At 48.1% G+C, this 19,840-nt stretch overlaps 2 protein-coding genes and 1 long non-coding RNA gene across 7 annotated transcripts in view; 2 read left to right on the top strand and 1 right to left on the bottom strand.

The window, feature by feature from the left end:
• Window positions 1–373: 373 nt before the first annotated feature.
• Window positions 374–2,548, bottom strand: LOC125712423 (dnaJ homolog subfamily C member 30, mitochondrial-like). Its single transcript, XM_048982456.1, has 2 exons — window positions 1,804–2,548; window positions 374–1,648 (listed from the first exon to the last, which is right to left on the bottom strand). Exons 1-2 carry the CDS (start codon window positions 1,827–1,829, stop codon window positions 1,213–1,215), a joined length of 462 nt encoding a protein of 153 aa, XP_048838413.1. The 5' UTR covers window positions 1,830–2,548; the 3' UTR covers window positions 374–1,212.
• A 77-nt stretch (window positions 2,549–2,625) lies between these two features.
• On the top strand, window positions 2,626–4,101 carry LOC125712430 (uncharacterized). Its single transcript, XR_007383301.1, has 2 exons — window positions 2,626–2,717; window positions 3,094–4,101. It is a non-coding gene; the product is annotated as an uncharacterized LOC125712430 (long non-coding RNA).
• Window positions 4,102–5,294: 1,193 nt separating this feature from the next.
• LOC125712429 (syntaxin-1A-like) overlaps window positions 5,295–19,840 on the top strand; it is a 36,309-nt gene continuing 21,763 nt past the window's right edge. The window contains exons 1-3 of one of the 5 annotated variants that reach the window (XM_048982465.1): window positions 5,295–5,716; window positions 14,676–14,750; window positions 17,070–17,169. In XM_048982465.1, coding sequence (XP_048838422.1) covers window positions 5,687–5,716; window positions 14,676–14,750; window positions 17,070–17,169 — 205 coding nt within the window. In that variant the 5' untranslated portion in view covers window positions 5,295–5,686. The remainder of the gene's footprint in view (window positions 5,717–14,675; window positions 14,751–17,069; window positions 17,170–19,840) is intronic. The other 4 variants (XM_048982464.1, XM_048982462.1, XR_007383300.1 and 1 more) reach the window with 4 other exon arrangements.

Here is a 19,840-nt window from a genome sequence, read left to right as displayed (position 1 = left end):
ACACCGTGTGCCTCAGTAGTTGTTGTTGGCCGAGTTATTGTTCCCAGTTGCTCCCGCTTTGTTATAATACCACTAACACTTTACTGTGGAATATTTAGTAGCAAGGACATGTAAAGAACGGACTTATTGCTCTGCCTATCACGGTACCACGCTTGAATTCACTGAGCTTCTGAGAGCGACCCATTTCTATAGAAGCAGTCTGCAAGCCTAGGTACTTCATTTTATATATCTGTGACTATGGAAGTCATTGGATTACCTGAAGTCGATGATTTGGAGGGGTGTCCCAATACTTCTGGCAATATAATGTACCTCTCAGCAACGATAGGCGTAAAAAAAACTCACTAGGGTGCAATGAATAATAACCAAACCAGACTCAATGGCAATACTTTATTTCTTTGAAATATTAATCCATTTACAGCAGGGGCGTAGTTAGGGATGAGTGGATAGAGGGGCCTGAGTCTTTACTGAGAGGGCTGATGGCAAACTTTTCATGACTTAAGCCGATAAATACGCATTTATTTGGGGGACTACAGAACATTTCAGCCCTAAAACAGGCCTAACTGTGCCCCTGATTTGCTTCCTTTCTCTGTAAAATGAAGGCATGTGATTCTTGTGCTTACAGGCTTCCTCCCAGTGCTGCAGTACCCTGACTTAACATGTCAGCTGCAATGGATCAGCCAAAGCACTGTCAGTACAGTGAATGCTGGTAGGGGTGGCAGCCTACTGCTGTGTAGTTAACATGTTCTTTACATATTTCATCTCTACCTGGCCACCTACACCATACCAACCAGAAACACAGAAATTACATTGTGCAAAACACCGCATTGTGGATGTTGAATGTTGTTAATAAAAATCTGATTTGAAGATGTACCTTTAGGCTAACAGGTGTCTCCAAGTTGCCAACTGTGTATGACTGAGTCTGTGTGTGTGTCCTGCTGTAAAAACAACCCAGCCAAGATGTCCAACACCTTGTGACCTGCTCTGATTGAGAAATCGGAATATGAATAAATATGAATAAATAATAATGAATCATATCTGGCACAATCAAGTAAACATGAGGATGTTAGGGGAAATATTTTATCTTAATATATACTCTATACATGCCTGTTTACACCCAACCCATAAATTAAACCAAAAAGATGTGTGAAATCTGACAGCTGAACCTTTAATTTACTGCCTGCATTCAGGGTCTCAAAGACAACAGGGAGAGGATTAGTGTCCGGTGTGTATGCTGATGATGATGCCCATCCCCAGGGCTAGCAGCACAGCTACAGACAGCTCCATTAGCTTGCCCAGCCTCCACTTCCTGAAGCCCTCCTTCTGTCGCCTTTGCAGTTGTTCCCTCCTCCAGCGGTTCTCCCTCTCTCTCCGGAGCTGGTCGCCGTAGTGAGACTGGTAAAAGGCGTCGAAGTCGAAGACAGGCTTCCTGCCAGCACCCGTGACTGAAGAGTACCGAGCCTTTCCGTGGGGCGTGGCCGTGGCTTTTGGAGCCCGCGCTTCCTCCGCTGAGGGAGTCCCTGAACCCTGCAAGTCGGCCCGGGTCAGAATACCGCGGTCGTATTTCCTCCGCAAAGCGATGCTCCCCAAGATGCTGTACGCCTCGCTGATTTCAGTGAAGCGCTCCGCAGCCGCCTCGCTGCCGCTGTTCCTGTCAGGGTGATAAATAAAAGACTGCTTATAGTAAGCTGTCTTTATCTGAGCCTGCGTGGCACTCGGAGACACCTGCAGGATGTCATAGTAGGCCGTTTTATTTCTGTGGAGAAGAAGAGCAGAGCTGCTGCTATCACGGGAAGCCGAACCCACCCTGACCCAAGGCCGCAGGGAAACATTCGTTTTCAGTTCCTTCGCACTCAGATTCCGCAATGTGCATATGGATCTCGTCTGCTGCTGGCTTCTTCCAAGCAGACTGGTCAGACAGTCTCTCCTTTTCCAAACAAGATCCCAAGTCTGATTCAGTGACGGAATTTTACTCGGCAGGTACGGGCAGCCCAGATAATAGGTGTGTACTGGGTCTGCTTCTCCGGCAGGTGGCGCGTTTCTTCCCGATCCATTCCTTTTGCACATTTCAAATGGTGGTATTTTTTGATCGAACCGCATTATTTTCCCTTGCAGTCCACCACAAATCCCTTCTGCTAAAGTGCTGAGCTGATCCACCGGACCATCGAATGAAAGTACCACACTAATGCCACTCAACAACGAGGTTGAAAACCCCGCTATATTAGCAAATGGACCCCTCCCAATCGAAAATAAACAGCCGGCTTTTGCGGTGTATAACTGCAAACAGTCTTGCGGTGCATAGAGGCTGGATTGCGCCGCACTTCCTTGAGTGGCCCCGGCGGTCCGGGCAGCTTGACATTTACGCCCTCCACATGCCGGCGCGTATTTGTGCGATCCGAGTGTTGGTGCCGCACTAACCGCCCTACTTCCCCGATTTCCTCCAACTCTCGGAAACTGACATGATCGACCAGGCGCATATTTAAAAGTCAAAGCACTTTTCCCCAACTTGCGACCAAACTCCGCCATGTTCGGCGGAGGAACTAAAAACCAAAACACAATAACTTCCGAGGTTCACGAAAAGACCAATCAGAGAAGAGATCTGGTATAGGGCGGGATTTAGCCGGAACGCGCTACACTGTGGACAAATGATGTGCAAACAAACAGTCCGGACCACAGCAACGAGGAAATATGAGGATCGTTTTATTTAATCGTATGAATAAGTGAGTAGTATTGTAATATCCATCGTCTTCTTTCTCCTTTCCATCTATATGTATCCTCTCATTTACTTAAATAAATTGTCCCGTGGGGTGCAAATAAGCTTGGACATGACGTTGGTACAGTAGCCTACTAGCAGGTAAAATGCAACAAAACGCGACTGTATGTGGGAAGATGAACCCAGGTCTAGTCCCACGGCCTGAGCAGGGATACTCTTGCTTGCTCTGACCAGACAGAAAGACCAAGATTGACAAAGAGGGCCGTCGTACCTCCCGGCTGGAAGAACCCTCGGGTGCCTTTTCCTCCCTCTGACAAAAAGATTGTGATGGTTAAAAACGGCTTTGAGCGTTCTAATAGTATCAGATTTATCCTGTTTTTCAGGTGTCTCTCCCTTCTTAAAGATAAGTATTTGAAGAAAAGCAAGTGCCGAGATCTGGACGTATCTGCAGTTCAAGTTTTGTGATTTGTCCTACGATGCATCACATTGTGATTTAACTTTATTTGGGGGGCACTCTCTGTGCTGGGGGATATCCGTCTTTAAGCTTTACCAAAAACTTTCTGACAGGTATCGGTCTTCACATAAACTATGCTTTTTTTAAATTATTATTTTTTGAAGCAAGACAGGCGAAATATAGGTGCATGCCTTTGAACTTTGGAGAACACTTTTAAGAACAGCACAGACCACAAAGTACACTCTAAAAATGGTTCGAGGGGGTTGTAAGCAACACTTAAAATAAAGATGTTTCTCAACATAAAACTTTACGTTTGTAACATCTAACCATCTTGGTTAACAATTTAATTTGATAAGTTAATCAAAATTAAAAATAAAGAATGCTCTGTCAGCTTAGTTATATATGTATTTTGAACAAAATGTTTTGCCCTCCCTTAACATCTGAAAAATTCTAAGTAGTGAGTTTCATCTGCGCAGAAGCCTTTGGCTCTTTTCTACCGTTTTTGATACTTTCGGTACTTTCCCTTTTCCATTGATTTATAATTTCCGTAGATAATTCAAAGTAAGAAAAAAAGCCCGATGTTAATGTAACTGACTATCAATGTAAGAATTATTTTAATATAGCACATCGTCCAGCCCAATAATATTGTAACGACCGGGAGATGTGCTGAGCATGCTGGGACACTGTGTATGCAGCTCCCTCTTTGACAATATTAATATTTGTTGCGTTTCCACGTTGTCATGTATGTGTTTGCCCATGTCTTACGTGAACCCTGTCCGATCCTTTCATGTTTTTAGCGTCATATAAATTACCCACAGTGTACTTTACCATTCAGCATCAGACCTCCCCATGTTTGTGAATTGCATTGGGAGAGGGATTATGGATTTCCTTTCGTCCTACTGAGAACACAATAAAAACACTTCGCTTCTGCCCGAGAGCGGGCTGTGTAGTTTTTCGGCTCCCATGTCTCTGTTTATAAGCATAGGAAACCAACACTTCGCGGTACCAGAAATACATTACCTGGTGTGGCCGTGAAATAAAACAGCAAACTTCAAGTAATGAAAACGTTATATCCTTTCAACAGTTGTAGTGATATAAGTTGTTTTAACTTAATTAGATTTGTAGAAGTAAAGGCAAATCGTGTTGACTGTACTTAAATCTTTAACTTAGTCTAATGTTAAAATACTCATTTGGTTTACTCGGTAATTGAAACTGGAAAAACTTAAACGCCTGCAAATTGTTTAAATCTTTTTTTTTTTTAAGTTGACCCAAATTATTTAGCGTGTACCATTGGGGCCTTGAGCAAGGAAACTACAATTGCTTCATTATTAACCTACATCCGCAGCCCCATGCGAAGGTCCTCCAACTTATACAGGCAGTATTGGCACTCCAGACTCTGAGGGGGGGGGGACCCACACTAGTCCATTCAGACCATTAAACCTTGCTGCTCTTTGAAGATTAAAATAAGTTTACAACAAATGAAGTAAAAGGGCAGGGTTATAATTTGTTTGGTAAATTGTCTGCCAACACACTGTATCAGTGCACATCTCCTCTCTAGGGAAAGGATTCTTGATCAAATCAAGCCTGAACTTTAACTTAGTATTACATCTTTGGACATATGTGAAAACCAGGTGGCTTGCAAAACTATCAGACTGCTCATACAATTTGATAAAAATGGGAGAACCACCATCACCAAGCCTATCAGCAGGTGACATTGAGTCGATTTGACTTTTATAACGTTTCGCTTAGGTGGTGAGCAAGGGTGAACAATATTATATGTTTACAAAAAGGAACGATTTTTGTTTCTTTTGATACAAAATAATAAAATGTATATCATTTAACAGATCTATTGTGCATTGAGTAAAATGTATCCAGTGTGCCTGCTTATGCATGTAATTATGATACATTTACTCATTACGAGTCTTTTGACAAAGAGTGTGTAGCGGGTCATTAACAGTGGTTCTGAATAATACGAAAAGCAATCCCTCACACATGTAAATGCGGTAATGACCGGAAGAGGTCGCCCTCGGACCAGCCAAAGTAAGTCTTCCAGCAAGCGTAGTGCAGTTAGGCATTATGTTCTACAACCTGTTTAGCTGACAGCCAATTACACCGAGTTGTAAAGACGTATTCTACATCAATGGGATTGATCTCCGCCATTAGTCAACCTTGGGAACATATGTATCATAATGCAGGGCGTCAAATTCGACAACTGAGAGTCGTTTTGATATGACGCTGAGAAATAAGCTGACGGAGGTTTTTTTATCGGTAGTTTCACAATTAAGTGATGGCCTTGTCTCACCTTTAACACGTGCAACACGTTAGAGATGGCACCCGGGGGGGGGGGGCGCTTTCTCGGTGAATGTGAACGGTGCGCGTTCACGCAGCCAATACACCCCCCCCCCCACGTGCGCGCTCGCGTTCCTAGCTGCTGCTCATTTCAAAAAGACTGAAACAGACCGTGAAACCTGAGCGGAGACGCGGAGAAGCATCTATCTTAAGGGGATTCGTTGTTAGACGCCATGAAGGACCGAACGCAGGAGCTCAGAATGGTAAGCCAGGCGACTCTTCATTGCTGTATTCCAACTAGTTGAATGTGGACTGAAGCAAGCAATCTGAGTGTTGGAGAATCTGAGTGGGATTCAGTGTGTGTTGCATATTCAATAAAGCATAGTTACAGGAGTAACAGTTAAATGTTTGCTAAGTACGAATTGCATACATTGTGTTTTTAAAAACTCAAGCAAATTCCTTGTGCATGTGAGTTCTGATGAAGCGCAGGAATTAAAATACCTAAGCAGTATTAATCATTGCCTCGGGTGAATTGTTTTGCAATTGTAAGCACTCAGATGAAATATGCTGAATGTTAAATCTCTTTTAAAATTCATAATACTAGTTTGACATCTTCACAGAAAAGCAAGGTACGCTGTTCAGTTATTCCATGTTAAAATTCCAATTCAGTCTCGTTTGAAGCGGACTCGACGCCTCTCCGTGAGCTCCAGCACGCCGGGGTAGCGGCAGCAATACGGTGCCACACGTTTCACGATTTTTTTCCGCCTTTCAGATGCGCCCACTGCGGACCGCTGATGTTCGAGCGGACGCTGATTCAATCCCACAAATGAAGTGCACTGGCAGGGTTATAATTTGTTTGGTAAATTGTCTCGCAGAGCTTCGGGCATGGATGTGCCGGGCTGATGAATGCAGTTTTAGGCAAAACATTAATTTAAACAAAGGAGCTTAAAAATAAGTTCACAAGGTGTCAGAGTTGGCTGTCGATTATTTACAGTGTGATACGTGACCCATACCACGACAGAAATTTAGTGGGCTTCGCGTTAGGCCATTTTAAATAATCAAAAATAAATGCAATTTTCCTAGTGTTTCTAATATTCCCGCAGGAAATAAGATGCATATTAGATGTTAGGTTGTTGCTGTTATGTGGCATGAATGGAAACCCAATGTGTATGACGGGAGACTGCTGTTACTCCACTCTGATATGGATCACAGCTTCTCTTCGTTCCATCAAAATCATTCCAGCTCAACTGAAAGGGTCTTAATCTTCGTTTGAAGTGATTGAGAGCTGAAGACTTTTCATTCTGATCGTCGGTGCTGAAAAACGCACCAGGTGCCCCGGGTTACCGATTTCAGACATCTTCTTCATGATACTTGTCGCGCACGGTGGTAACTGTTAATTTGAATGATCTGTGTATCTGTGATCTGTGTACTAATGTGTACTGTAGGTCTTATAATGTAAACTATATTGAAATATTTCGATGAAATATGGCAAATCTTATCTTTAAAAATGGTGTGATTCTTCTAGCCTATCATATGCCAAGACGTAAATCGGAGATCTGCTCAGTTAGAACGGATGGGTGAATGTAAACTGCAGTCCATTAAACCTTGCTGTTCTTTGAAGATTAAAATAAGTTTAGAACAGAGCTGCGAATATTCCAAATAAGTTTCCCGTTCCTGTACGTAACCAAAGCAATCAACAAACCACCAAGTCTGTGTTGGACAGGTAGCATTCTATATCTGTGTCCTTATCTTACTCATTCCGAGACCTCACAGGAAAATGCCATGTATTGATTTTGTGTGTGTGTGTGTGCGCGCGCGCGCGTGTCTGCTTTCTCTATGGCGCTGTTTATTTTATATCCGCGGCCCTATTGACTGCTTTAGCAGATCCATTAGCCCCCCTTTCTGACCTTAAGTTGTCTCTCAGTGGAGACCAGCTGGGCCTTGGGATGAGTAGCTCTCATCGGCAGATGGAGGTGTGAGTCTGAAGCCCGTGTTGTGTCAGGAATGCAAGTCTCCTTCCAAAGTTTAGGAGCCTGTGCCAACCCAGAAAGAACGATACGGCCTCTTCGTCGCCACCTGTCGGTGTGCCGGGGCGTTGCACGAATCCTCCACCTGAATGTGTTTCAGTGAGTGTGCACCCCGTCGGGGTGTAATATGGAGACGCAGCGTGTGTCCGTGCGCCTGTGCAGGATTTTAGGCGAAAAGGGAGGAGTCGCTGCTGCTCACAAACCGCGCAGAAAACCAGGCTATGCATGTTGGTTTGAAAGGGGGATTATTTGTTCCAGTGATGGCGGGGCTCATGAGCGCTCTCGTGTGGCCTTCCTAATACTGAGAAGAGGTCGTTTCTGTTTTTTCATTTTCTCTTAATCTTTTTCTGGCGAAGACTCATTCAAATAAGGCTTCATTAGAGTCCAGCATCAGATGAGAGATTCTATCACCCCCCCCCCCACACACACACACACACACACACACACACAGAGGCATGCATCCATGTTTGGACAGTCTCCACAAAGATACATTCATTTCTATGGGAAAAATGCTAATCCCAGCTATGAGAACCTTAATCCCATATCCAGCCATAAACTTAACCAGAAGTAGCCAAGCAAAATACAAGGCCTTAGGCATTTTTAATTTTCTTGATTACAGATTTAAAATTTTTTTTTTAAGACTTTCCCGAAACCAGAAAAATGGTCCTAGGAAGATCAGAACAGGTTATCACATTGTGGGGACATTTCGTCATCGTCATTGTGCGCATGCCCCATGGAGGGAAGTTCCCTCTTTCACTATTACCCATTGTGTGACTTCTTATAGCACCTTGCTGACCAACCGGCACTGTTACCAGTATGAGTTGCATTCTAAGCGTAAATTGCACCATTGTGAAAATGGCACCGTGGTGAGCCTGGTATTGAATCGCGTGGCAGAATTAGTTTGGGAAAAAATCTCAAATGAGGAACGAAATGCATTGACTTATAGATAGATAGATAGAACTTTATTAATCAGATGGCATGACTGAGAAACACATTCTCTTTGTTCTTGGGGTAGGAGGGGTCTGGCACATTTGTTTGCGTGTGTGCACATGTCTATAAATGAAGTAGGTTCCCCCCCAACAAAAATCTCACACTGGAGCCCCTCATAAGAAGCTTATGCCACTGGCTGGATAACAAGCATGATGAAAGGTCAGTAACTCCCCCCCCCCCCCCCCCCCAGCTATTAAGGGTCACTTTAGTGTGGCCATGTTATGACACTAATATAGGAGACTCTTGTATGTCCATCCATCCATCCATCCATTTTCCAAACCACTTATCCTTCTGGGTCGCAGGGGGTCCGGAACTTATTCTGGAAGCAATGGGCACGAGGCAGGGAAGAACCCAGGATGGGGGGCCAGCCCATCGCAGGGCACACTCACACACCATTCACTCGCACATGCACACCTACGGGCAATTTAGCAAGTCCATTTAGCCTCAGCATGTTTTTAGACTGTGGGGGGAAACTGGAGTACCCGGAGGAAACCCCACGAAGACATGGGGAGAACATGCAAACTCCACACACATGTAACCCAGGCGGAGACTTGAACCCGGGTCCCAGAGGTGTGAAGCAACAGTGCGAACCACTGCACCACCATGCCGCCCCCAGTGCGAACCACTGCACCACCATGCCGCCCCCAGTGCGAACCACTGCACCACCATGCCGCCCACTCTTGTATGTAATGGCTGAAATAGTTGGCTGGCAGCTGGGGCTTCTGGGCGTCCTGTGCCGTCCGTCAGCTTCATGTTGGGGGTTATGTATGAGCTTCAGTCTCAGTGTGATTACTTGGTGGGGTGGGGGGGGGCGGCATTGGTCCAGTGGCTGGAAGGTGGCGCACGTCACCAGCCGATAGGCAGCCTTGTCCTGGCACCGCCCGACCTCCCTTCCCCTTGTCACATGGTCGCCGAAGCCACACAACTTTCGATCCTAAAGGTCCATTTAAACAGCTTCATTTGATATTGAAATCGCCAAATTCTTTTCCACAGAGGATATTCCGGCCTGTGTAATTCTCCCGGTCATTCGTTGCCATGATGGAGGGAGAGCAGTACGCTGCTGGCTAACGGATGATGAAGCCTTTTTCAGCCCTGCCTGCTAGGATGTCACCCCCCCCATCTCGTAATCGCCCACCCAATCATGTCGCAGACCCATCATCAGGAGACGCTCCGCATGCACGAATGTAATTTGGTGTTGCGCCTGAGCCTGTCACCGGCAATTAACTGCTGTCCTGCCCGTATGTCTGACAGTTTTGCATTTTTACGGTGGTTTCCGTGAGAAAGATAGGGGGGGGGGGGGGGGGCTGCTACCTTGGAAACTGGGTCCTTTCTCCCGCTAGTCTGTCTGTAGGTATGTAATGTCTTCCTAATGAATGTAAGCATTCCCTTAGTGTCATGCCCGGCTCGTCCGCTCCTCGTGTGTGCCACGCCCCCTGCCTTCCCACGTGCATTTCCTTGATTGTACCCTGCTGTATCTGCTTACTTTGATTAGTCTTGTCTGGTTTTAAGTCCTGGTCTTACCTGTTAGCGTTGTCTGTCATTGATGTTAGTCGGCGTGCCATGTTCCCGAGTCCTCGTCCTCCCAATAAATCCCCGTTTGCCCTAAGTCTGCCTGCTTGCTTGCCTCTCCGCTCATCACCTTACCCGTGCGCCGCTACCGCCGACGGATATCGTGACAGAATGACAGACCACAAAAGGAAAGGCCCCCGGAGAAGGAGAGGACCGGAGGAGACGATCCGCCTGGGAGCCTGTTCGCTCTCCCGGCTATGGATCGCTTCGGAGGAGAATGAGAGGGAAGTACCCGCTCTACCTCCAGCCAGGAAGCTGACCACACACTACCCCGATCCCGTGTGGAAGTACTGGCTCTCCAGTGAGGATGAGGACGAGGAGCCCTTCCTCTACCCTTACCCGGAGCCGGAGCCGATTCTTCCACCGTCCGTTTTCACGGACATCGCGCCGCCTCCCGCAACCGCCAGGCGCCAGCGAGGGAGACGGAGGAGAACGGCGATCGCCAGTACGGAGGACCTCCCTCCGTTGCTGCCGGCGGACCCCGCTCCCGTGCGGCCGCCGTTTCCGGCGGACCCCGCTCCCGTGCGGCCGCCGTTTCCGGCGGACCCCGCTCCCGTGCGGCCGCCGTTGCCGGCGGACCCCGCTCCCGTGCGGCCGCCGCCTGCGCAGCCGCCTTCGCTGCCTGCTGCAGTTCCCGGGCAGGCGCCCCCTCTGCAGCCGCCTGCTGCAGCTCCAGGGCAGGCGCCCCCACTGCAGTCACCTCCAGTTCCTGACCGTGCTGCAGCTCCCGGGCCGGCGCCCCCACTGCAGTCGCCTGCTGCAGCTCCCGGGCCGGCGCCCCCACTGCAGCCACCTCCAGTTCCTGACCGCGCTCCAGTTCCTGACCGCGCTCCAGTTCCTGACCGCGCTCCAGTTCCTGACCGCGCTCCAGTTCCTGACCGCGCTCCAGTTCCTGACCGCGCTCCAGTTCCCGGGCAGGCGCCCCCCCGGCGGCCTGACCGTGTTCCTGTCCCGGCGCCCCGGCGGCATGCAGCAGCTCCAGAGGCGCCCCCTCCGCCTGCAGCAGCTCCAGAGGCGCCCCCTCCGCCTGCAGCAGCTCCAGAGGCGCCCCCTCCGCCTGCAGCAGCTCCAGAGGCGCCCCCTCCGCCTGCAGCAGCTCCAGAGGCGCCCCCTCCGCCTGCAGCAGCTCCAGTCCCTGTCCTAGTCCCCGAGGTGGTCCTGGACAACTCCATCTTGGCTCCTCCCTCTTCGGAGGTGGAGGAGCTGGAATGGGACCCCTCGGGGACAGAACTCGTAACCCCTTGTCCCTCGCCCCGGCGACATCGACCCCGAACTAGGGTCGGCCTGTCTGTGTCCCGCAGGGGAAGGGGACACAGACGCAGGGCTGGGGTCCCGCCCGCCCTGCCCCCTGGCTCGCCCTCCCTCGCCTGCGCTGGGGCTCGGTTGGCGCCTGCGGGTCCTGGCCCTCCGGGTCGGCTGTCGCCTGCAGGTCCCTCTCCGGTGCCTCGTCGCCCTGCCTCGCTCCCCTCTCTGGGTCCTGGTCGGTCGCCTGGGGGTTCCCCGACGGCGGCTCCTCGGTCGCCTGCGGGGCCCTTACCTCCGGCCCTTTCCCGGACGTCGCCGCCTGCTGCGGCTCCCCCCTCCTCCGGGCCTTCGCCCTGGCCCCTTCCTACTCCCTCGTCCCCTTCCCCGGTGCTCCCTCCTGCTCCCTCCCTGGCCCCTCCGCGGGTCCCTCGCCCTGTCTCCTCGGCCCCTCCGGGGTCCCCTCCGGCTCCGGCCTCCCGGCCGCCTGCGGCCCCTCCGGCTGCCTCCCGTCGCCCGCTGGGGCTCCCTCGGGCTCCCCTCTGTTCCCCCTCCTTGTCTCCCTTCGCTCCTCCCTTTGTCCCACCTCTCTCTGCTCCCTCCGGCTCTGTTCCTCCTGTCTTTGCTGCCCGTCCTCCTCTGTGCCCTCCGTTCACTCCTGGCCCTTGTGTCCCGCCTGTTCCTTCTGTGTCCCCTCTCTTTCTCTGTCGGTCCGTGTTCCCCGTCCTCTGTCAGGTTTTGTCCCTGGTCCTGTCTTTGTGCCTGTTCTGTCTCTCTGTTTAGTTCCCGGTCTTTTGTTCTTGGTTTTGGGTTTTGTTTTTCAGGTCTTGGTCCCCTCGTCCCGTTCGTCGCCTCCTCCTGGGCGCGCCCGGTGCAGCGCGCCTTTGGGGGGGGGCTCTGTCATGCCCGGCTCGTCCGCTCCTCGTGTGTGCCACGCCCCCTGCCTTCCCACGTGCATTTCCTTGATTGTACCCTGCTGTATCTGCTTACTTTGATTAGTCTTGTCTGGTTTTAAGTCCTGGTCTTACCTGTTAGCGTTGTCTGTCATTGATGTTAGTCGGCGTGCCATGTTCCCGAGTCCTCGTCCTCCCAATAAATCCCCGTTTGCCCTAAGTCTGCCTGCTTGCTTGCCTCTCCGCTCATCACCTTACCCGTGCGCCGCTACCGCCGACGGATATCGTGACACTTAGCTTCTGTCCAGAGATTTCTACGCTCTTCACATCTTCATTTTTATCAATAAAGCCGACAGCAGAGGCAAACCCAAAAGCCGGGCGTTTTATTGCAAGACGGCAGCGGTGTTGCTGCTGTTGATGTCGATGGAGAGCCAGCTGGAATTGAGGGTTTTTGGTTTTTGTTTACATGCCGGCCAGCCGATCAGCAAACCATAGTAGGGTTGGGGTTCCTTGCATGTGGGGAGCGTATCTCTGCAAAGGTCTGCAAAGCAGCAGGTTTTACAAATATTCCTTTGCAGTCAGTGACTGTGCTGAGATGGAGGGGATTTTGAGAATATGAAGACCTTCTCTAGTAATGGGCGTCATCCCCATAGTTCAGTTAAGTGTAGGTCTCCTGGTGAACAGGAACTTCCTTGGAAAGGATCTTCAGTGGGGGTCTAGTTTTTAATAATTGTCAATGCTTGTTAGTGACGTTCAGAGAGAATACTTGTATGACTGTCTTCCCCCAATCCCCCCCTCCTCCGGCACACACACTCGCATGTGTACATGTTTATGCTCATGTCTTTGTGGGGACCATTCATTCATTTTTATGGGCAAAACCCTAATCCCCACAATGACCCTTAACCCCCACCCAGCCCTAACCTTAACCATAAGTAACCAAACAAAATAAGGCTTTTGACATTTTTAGTTTATCGCTTTGCGTTAACAGATTTTTATAGGATTGCATTTCCGTAATGTATGCATAACACACTACACACACTCAGTCTAGTCTTGCTCTCCCAGCCACTTGGGGACTGTTCTGTAGGTAGGGGACACGCAGGCTGGTGAGTAGGACAGATCGGTAGGCAGCACCGTCATGTTCGGCACGCACTGTTTGTTTATGTCAGCCCACTCTGCGTGATTCTGCTGTTGAACACCACAGCACATGGTGAATCCTGAGTATGAATTCCCTGCCTTTTTCAGGTTTGTTCTGATTCATGCATTTGTGTACAAATAATCTGTGTATCTGCCAAGTCTCCCTTGCTATGGTTATTAGATGGAAGAGCTGATCTCAAAGGCGATACTTTGTTTTACCCATGCAGCAAAGCCAGTAGCGTGATTGCCCACAATGCATCACTGTTTTAGGGGGCAGAGTACTGACTGAGGCATCTAGAGAAAGTCGGTGCAAAACCAATTCATTAATAATAAAGGTGAAAAATCCACCCAGGCAACAAGCATCATTTTTTATTTATTTTTTCCCTTCCAGCTGGAAAAATAGTAACTTTTTGTCTAGGTGTTTTCTGGGAGCTTTTCAATTTTACAGCTTTTTATTCTGATAAGAGATCCTGTTATGTATTAGTGTCTCTGTGCTCTGAGCCTAAACACTTTAAATCCTGCATTAATTATTAAAAACAAAATTAGGCAGATTGGGTTGCATATATGGAAGCAACTGGTTGGTCATTAGGGTTTGAAGTGCTCATCCAGTCTGTGGGGCTTGTGATACCTTTTCGCTTCCTTATTGGTCTGTCTTCAGCCAATCACGTCACTTGTCTGCCCTTCTGAATGGTTTATGTTGCTTAGGTTTTTTTTTTCTGTTTTACTCTCAAGTGATTATAAAGATACAGTTGTTCTCCTGCATCATTGTTTGTCTCTTTGCACATAGCTTTCAGTTTGTGAAGTGCACAATGCCAAAGAATGGTTCCATGCTGCCGTATTGGTATGTTTGACAAAGGCTTTGTGTGTGTTATCCACGGTTTTTCCCATTTTTGGTCAAGTTTTAAAAGATGTTTTTCATACTGGCCGCTGCCTCTGATCGCTGGCCCCCAAAGTCCTTGAGTTGGGATCGCTTGGCACTAGGCTGTAACATAGATGCCTCTTTCTGGTCTGTCAAACTGGTTATATTATCGCTCCCAAATTGGTTTCTCTGTGACCGTAAGCTTTGTCATCCCCCCTTTGCCCCGTAGAGGACCAGCTGGGTCCCTGTGGAATTCCTGGCCTCAGTGGCAGTGGGTTTTGAGAATGTTCTTAAAGTGAGTCAGCAGATCATCTGGACTTGTTGTACTGAGGCATGGTCATGGCACCGCTAAGAACTGTGTGGGTTTATTGCAGAAGTCTGGCTTTGGGATTGAATGTGTCTTGCATTTGCTTGACACGCATCTCTGTAGTCACACTCTCACTACTCATAGATCGTCACTTTCCGCCATCACACCCCGTGACCCGTGGTTGTGTTTTTGTCCTTTCAGGGCAAGGAGAGCGAGGAGGAGGATGACGTGGCAGTCAGCATGGAGCATCGTTTTATGGACGAGTTCTTTGAGCAGGTGAGCGTTGCTGCAGGAGACCAGAACTTCTGTGTTAACCGACGATTGCTGAGTTTTGTGTAATTTGTGGATCTGCTCATGGTTGAGGAAGCTGAGCATGTCTTTGTCCAAGCATTGTATAAATGAACAGCACATGTTTACTGTTGGTTCTTTCCGACCACAGGAACTTTTTCAGGAACCAGAACCTTTTTCATGAGCCAGGGACTCCTATCATATTTGGCCCTATTTTTTGGACAATATGATTGTCCCCCAATAACTAACTAAATGACAATTGTTTTGGTGGGGGTAGTATAGTTTCCTAGGAAATTACGTGTGAAGTTTAACTTTTTGAATCTCCCATGCTTATTTAACATATAAGTCACAGTTCCTGTCATGAGCTGGGAAGACGACACATAAAACTGTCCAGGAATTATAAAAGTTCTTGTTCGAGAGGGCACAGGAACTAGCAACTATGTTCCTGAATTTTGTTGGGACAGCACCTAGTCTCAAAACCAAGTAGGAAGAGAAGAAATTGGGTAGAACACGGTCTGCAAGACTTGTAAAACATTTTCCGTTCAAAGATGAAATGGTTGATAAAAGGGTTGTCGGCGATGGATCGCATCATTATTTTGACCTGGTGTTAATGACACTGGAGGACTGTTCTTTAATATTGAAAAATGTTGGATGTCTCAACATCACACCCAAACTACAACTGTATTAATGATCATGATGGTGATAATGCTGATCAGGGTCTGTTACAGATGGGAAAAGCTCTGATTGGTACATCATCCCTAGCTTGGGCTTTCACATGATAACCTGAAAATCTGTTCACTTCCTGCTCTGCAGAAACTCTACCCCCCAGGTCATTAAATTCTGGCCAATAGAGGGTGTCCCAGTGCGATGCTCTGCCAATTTGTACAGAAGCTTGCAAGCAGCCAGTTTTGTTGTCTGCCTTAGAGTTCTGTTTCTCGACATATTGACCCTGGATCGATGCCAGGGTGGTACCAGCTGCTTGCGACTTAAAACACTTGTATGTTTGGAGTACATTGGTGACCCCAGGACAGTGCATGGCTGGTATGACGAGAAACCACAAAAGCCCATTACCTCTGTTAAAGAGGCATTTTGAGACTTTTGTGCTTCTGGTGGGGAAGCTGACACTCTGGAGATTCAGGCTCCTCCTTTCAGGTCCCTCAGTATCTGTGTGGAGGGAAAGGTTACGTCTGTGGTGCCGCCAGTGGGATGGAGCCCTGCTAAGGGGGACAGGAAGGTGATTAGCTGCTCTGTGAGCGTTCTGTAATGCCTGTTTGACGGCCAGCTTCGCAGCTCTCGTAAATCACACTGCAACATCCCCAAAACCCATCCGCATTTATCTGTGTCCTTATTGGAAGCATCCAGGCTGCTATTTGCAGGTTGCTGGGTCAGCAAGGTCCAATCTAGGTTATGGTGCAGGGTTTACATCAGCTTGGCATGTGGGTAATGGGGGCCAGTAGGTCATGGTGGGAGAGGGCTGTGTGCTGCCATAAGCTACATAAGGACAGTCGTCATGTGACGGGTCATTTGACAGATCATGTGATGGAGATTTGTTCCCCCTGGGTAGAACCATGTGAAGTGGGCTGTCTCCAATTAAACTAACCCAATGGGCTCTACGCTAAAGTTCAAAATGAGAAAAGTTTTTGAACTCTTGTTTATCTGTAAACTAGAACACACAAAGCAAAACACAAGAAGGGTTTCTGGGTAAAAATACCCCCTCCCTCACTCTTTGAATGCAATTTCTGAATTTTAATGCAATTAAGAGAACCCCTTCAGTTCCTCTGCTGCGTGTGCTCCCGTCCTTGAGGGCTGGTCCTGTGGGTGGGGGGGGTGCCCACGGCGTGGTGCTGACAAGGGCTGGCACTGCATTTCACATCAGCTGGGAAGTGCCACATGAGGGCACAGCGTGTTATGCCCCCTCCCCCCCCCCCAGTTTGTGCTGGTGCCTTTTATCAACAGGGAGTCTAAGCACGTTGGGAGTGAGTGAACAAGCTCCCCTGACCATTCTTCCCAGTGATGCAGTGCCCGCCTGGACTTCATTAGCTGCAGTGATTCATAGACTGGTGTTCACTCCACTGAGCGTGAACTTCAGCCCCAGAAGGGGAACGGACTGCTGCTTGTGTGCATGTGTGTGCGTGCATGTGTGTGCGTACATGTGTGTGCGTGCATGTGCATGAGTGTCTACAAACGATATTTAACTAATAGCAATTGCCAAAATTCCAGTGTAGATTCGCACATGGGGATGGTACTGGCTGCAGGTACGTTTAGGCTTTGGTTTACCCACAATGCACTGCTCTCGCTCCCCTGCAGGTAGAGGAGATCCGTGGGTTTATAGACACTCTGTCAGAGAAGGTGGAGGAGGTCAAGAGAAAGCACAGTGCCATCCTCGCCTCCCCAAATCCGGATGAAAGTATGTCCTTTTATATGTTTTTTTCCCCCTCCTCTCTGAGTCGGTCTGGGGGATTGGGGGGTGTCTGAGAGGTGGTGACTGAAGGTTTTCAAAGAGCCCCCGGTGTTTTTGAGGGTCTCTTTGCAGGAGAAGCTTGCTGTGCTGTGTGGGTCTGCTCCATCCCCAGCAAGTCAGGCTAGAACCCCAAACTGAGCTTTTCCTGGTCACACTGGTGGTGCCATCCGAACTGCAGGTATCTGCTCACGTCTTCTGGGATGGATTCCAAAAAGTTTTTGTTTTTGTAAATTATGAAGCCATCTTCCGTACGTCTCATCTGTTACAAAGATGCTATAGGTGTTTTTCTTTTGTCGTAGGGTTTGATGATGATAAATGATGGTTACAGGTGCAGTTGGGCCTGGTAGCTGTAGTACAGTGTAAAGCTGGCAGTGACAGTGAATCTCGTTCACTGACAGATTGTGATCCTCCCGGCTGTGTGACTCTCGTCTGTGTTTAATGCCTCTCATTTATCATCGAAATGAAAATGAGCTCCCTTCACCATCTTTTGCTGTTGCTCAGCTGTGTCTGATTGGTCTGAGCGTCCACATGGGTGTGGGGGTGTAGCAACCTCTGTTGTTTTTGGCTCACCCCCTTTTAACCTTTTCAATTAATTTTGAACCATATTTCACAGACTTATAAAACAGGTTCACCAGTTAAAACTATGTCAATCTGTCAAGAATTTAATAAAATTAAGTAAATGTAATTATAATCGATCATTAAAATCTGAGGAAATTCACATACTTCTGTCCTTTTTCCTTTTGGATATATTGGTAAAGGTGGTTCATGGAAAGTTTAGTATGGGGGCAGATCCCTGTATGGAGGTTCATGCAAAGTTCTTAGTATGGAGGTGCATGGAATGGTTTTAGTATGGGGGCAAACCCGTATGGGGGTTCCTGGAAAGTTTTTAGTATGGGGAATTTAACGAGGTGTCCCGAAAGCGTCATCTGTTGCCCTCCTTAATTGATTTTGGCTGCTGACTGTATGTCTTTAACAGGTGCTGGTCCTAAGTGGATGTCCAAAGACCGATATTGTTAGCTTTTATTGAGCTGTTTTTAAGACCATTATGAAAGTAAAAGAAGGAAAAAATGCTCTATTCAGTGTCAGGCTCGCAGGCAATGATCACTGAATTAGAGGTAACTACACAGTTGAGATGGCCCTTCAGAGATTTGATGGGCTATCCTGGCTAGTCGCGGCCGTTTCATGCTGGTCTGCAGGTGGTATTGGATGGTGGAGTGGAGCACTTTGCATTCTGGGTGTCTGTACAGACTGCTTTAACACGTGCTGCGAAGAGCTTGTGAGGTGTGTGAGGATCCGGCCCAGAGCACTGGAGTCCGGTGAGGGGGCAATAACGTCATTATGAGCGGGAATCCAGCGGGGGTGGGGAGGAGAGTAATGAACATGCAGGCTAACTGATGTATGGTGGCACTGACTTGGGCGTGGGGGGTTTGTGGGTGTCCATAGCAAAATTTGGGGGGGCGGGATGGCATCGGCTTATTCAACAGGTGTGTACGGACACCCCCCCCCATCCATTTCTCTCTTCTCTTTATTTGCAAGCAGCATTACATTTGCCTGTCCACCATGCACACACCCCCACCACCTCTCACCCTCTCCTGCCCCCCTCCTTTTTTTTATAAACGCATCATTTCACTGATCGTGATGACAAAGCTTTCATCCTTCTGGCTGTGACACATCACTTTAAACGCTAAATTAGTTCTGTTAAACAGCCATTACGTGCCTTAGCAGACGAGGCCTGTATTTTCGGTTAATTTTGTTCCGACAGTGTGAAAACACTGAGGTTGGAAGGTTTTACACAATGCTGATTTTTACTGTGTGTGTGTGTGTGTGTGTGTTACAGACGCAGACAGCTGTGTCTTTCCCCTGTGCCATTTTGTCAAGCGACTATCGCTTGTCTTGAAAACCAGACAGATAAACCCACATCCTTGTCTTCAGAAATCTGAGGTTCCTGGCCCAGCTCGTGCTCGGTGGGAATGCCACGATTCCCAGAACACAGAACCTTGCCCCTTGCCCTAATTTACACTAATTATGTTAGATCGAATTGGCCTCATTTTAATGCCTTTTAATTACATTTAGCGGAAATTAAAGATCTTGAAGTTGAGTGACAGCCTGATATATAATATAACATATACGCACACAGTACCAGCCAAAGGATTGGGCACACCTATCCATAGAAAGGTTTATCTGTACTATTCTCTACGTTTTAGTATAATTACAAACACATCAAACTAATAAAATATATGGAATTGTGCACAGACTATAAAAGTGATGCAACACTATCACTGTCCTTCGTAGGTGGTACTTTTGACTGATGTTGAATATATAAAATATTTATTTTCTTTGTTCCTTTTGTATTTTTCATGAACAGTCACCAATAAAGTTAAATTATGGACGATTGATTAAATGCTGTTTTTGGCTTTGATGGGACATGTGTATTATTTGGGTAACTTACTGGTTGCCATGGTATCAGAAGAAGTTCCTGTAGGTTGCCCCTTTGTCCCACATGCCCCAAACATGATCCTGGGCCGGATGTGTAAGGCCGGGCAGTAGCTGGGTCTGTAAGGCCCCTAATGAAACGACAGGGCATGTGGGAAACTCAATACCGTGGTGCTTATGTGCT

This window comes from Brienomyrus brachyistius, chromosome 17 (assembly GCF_023856365.1).
Source record: "Brienomyrus brachyistius isolate T26 chromosome 17, BBRACH_0.4, whole genome shotgun sequence".
Classification (NCBI taxonomy): Eukaryota; Metazoa; Chordata; class Actinopteri; order Osteoglossiformes; family Mormyridae; genus Brienomyrus; species Brienomyrus brachyistius.
This window is presented reverse-complemented; position numbering and strand designations above follow the sequence as displayed.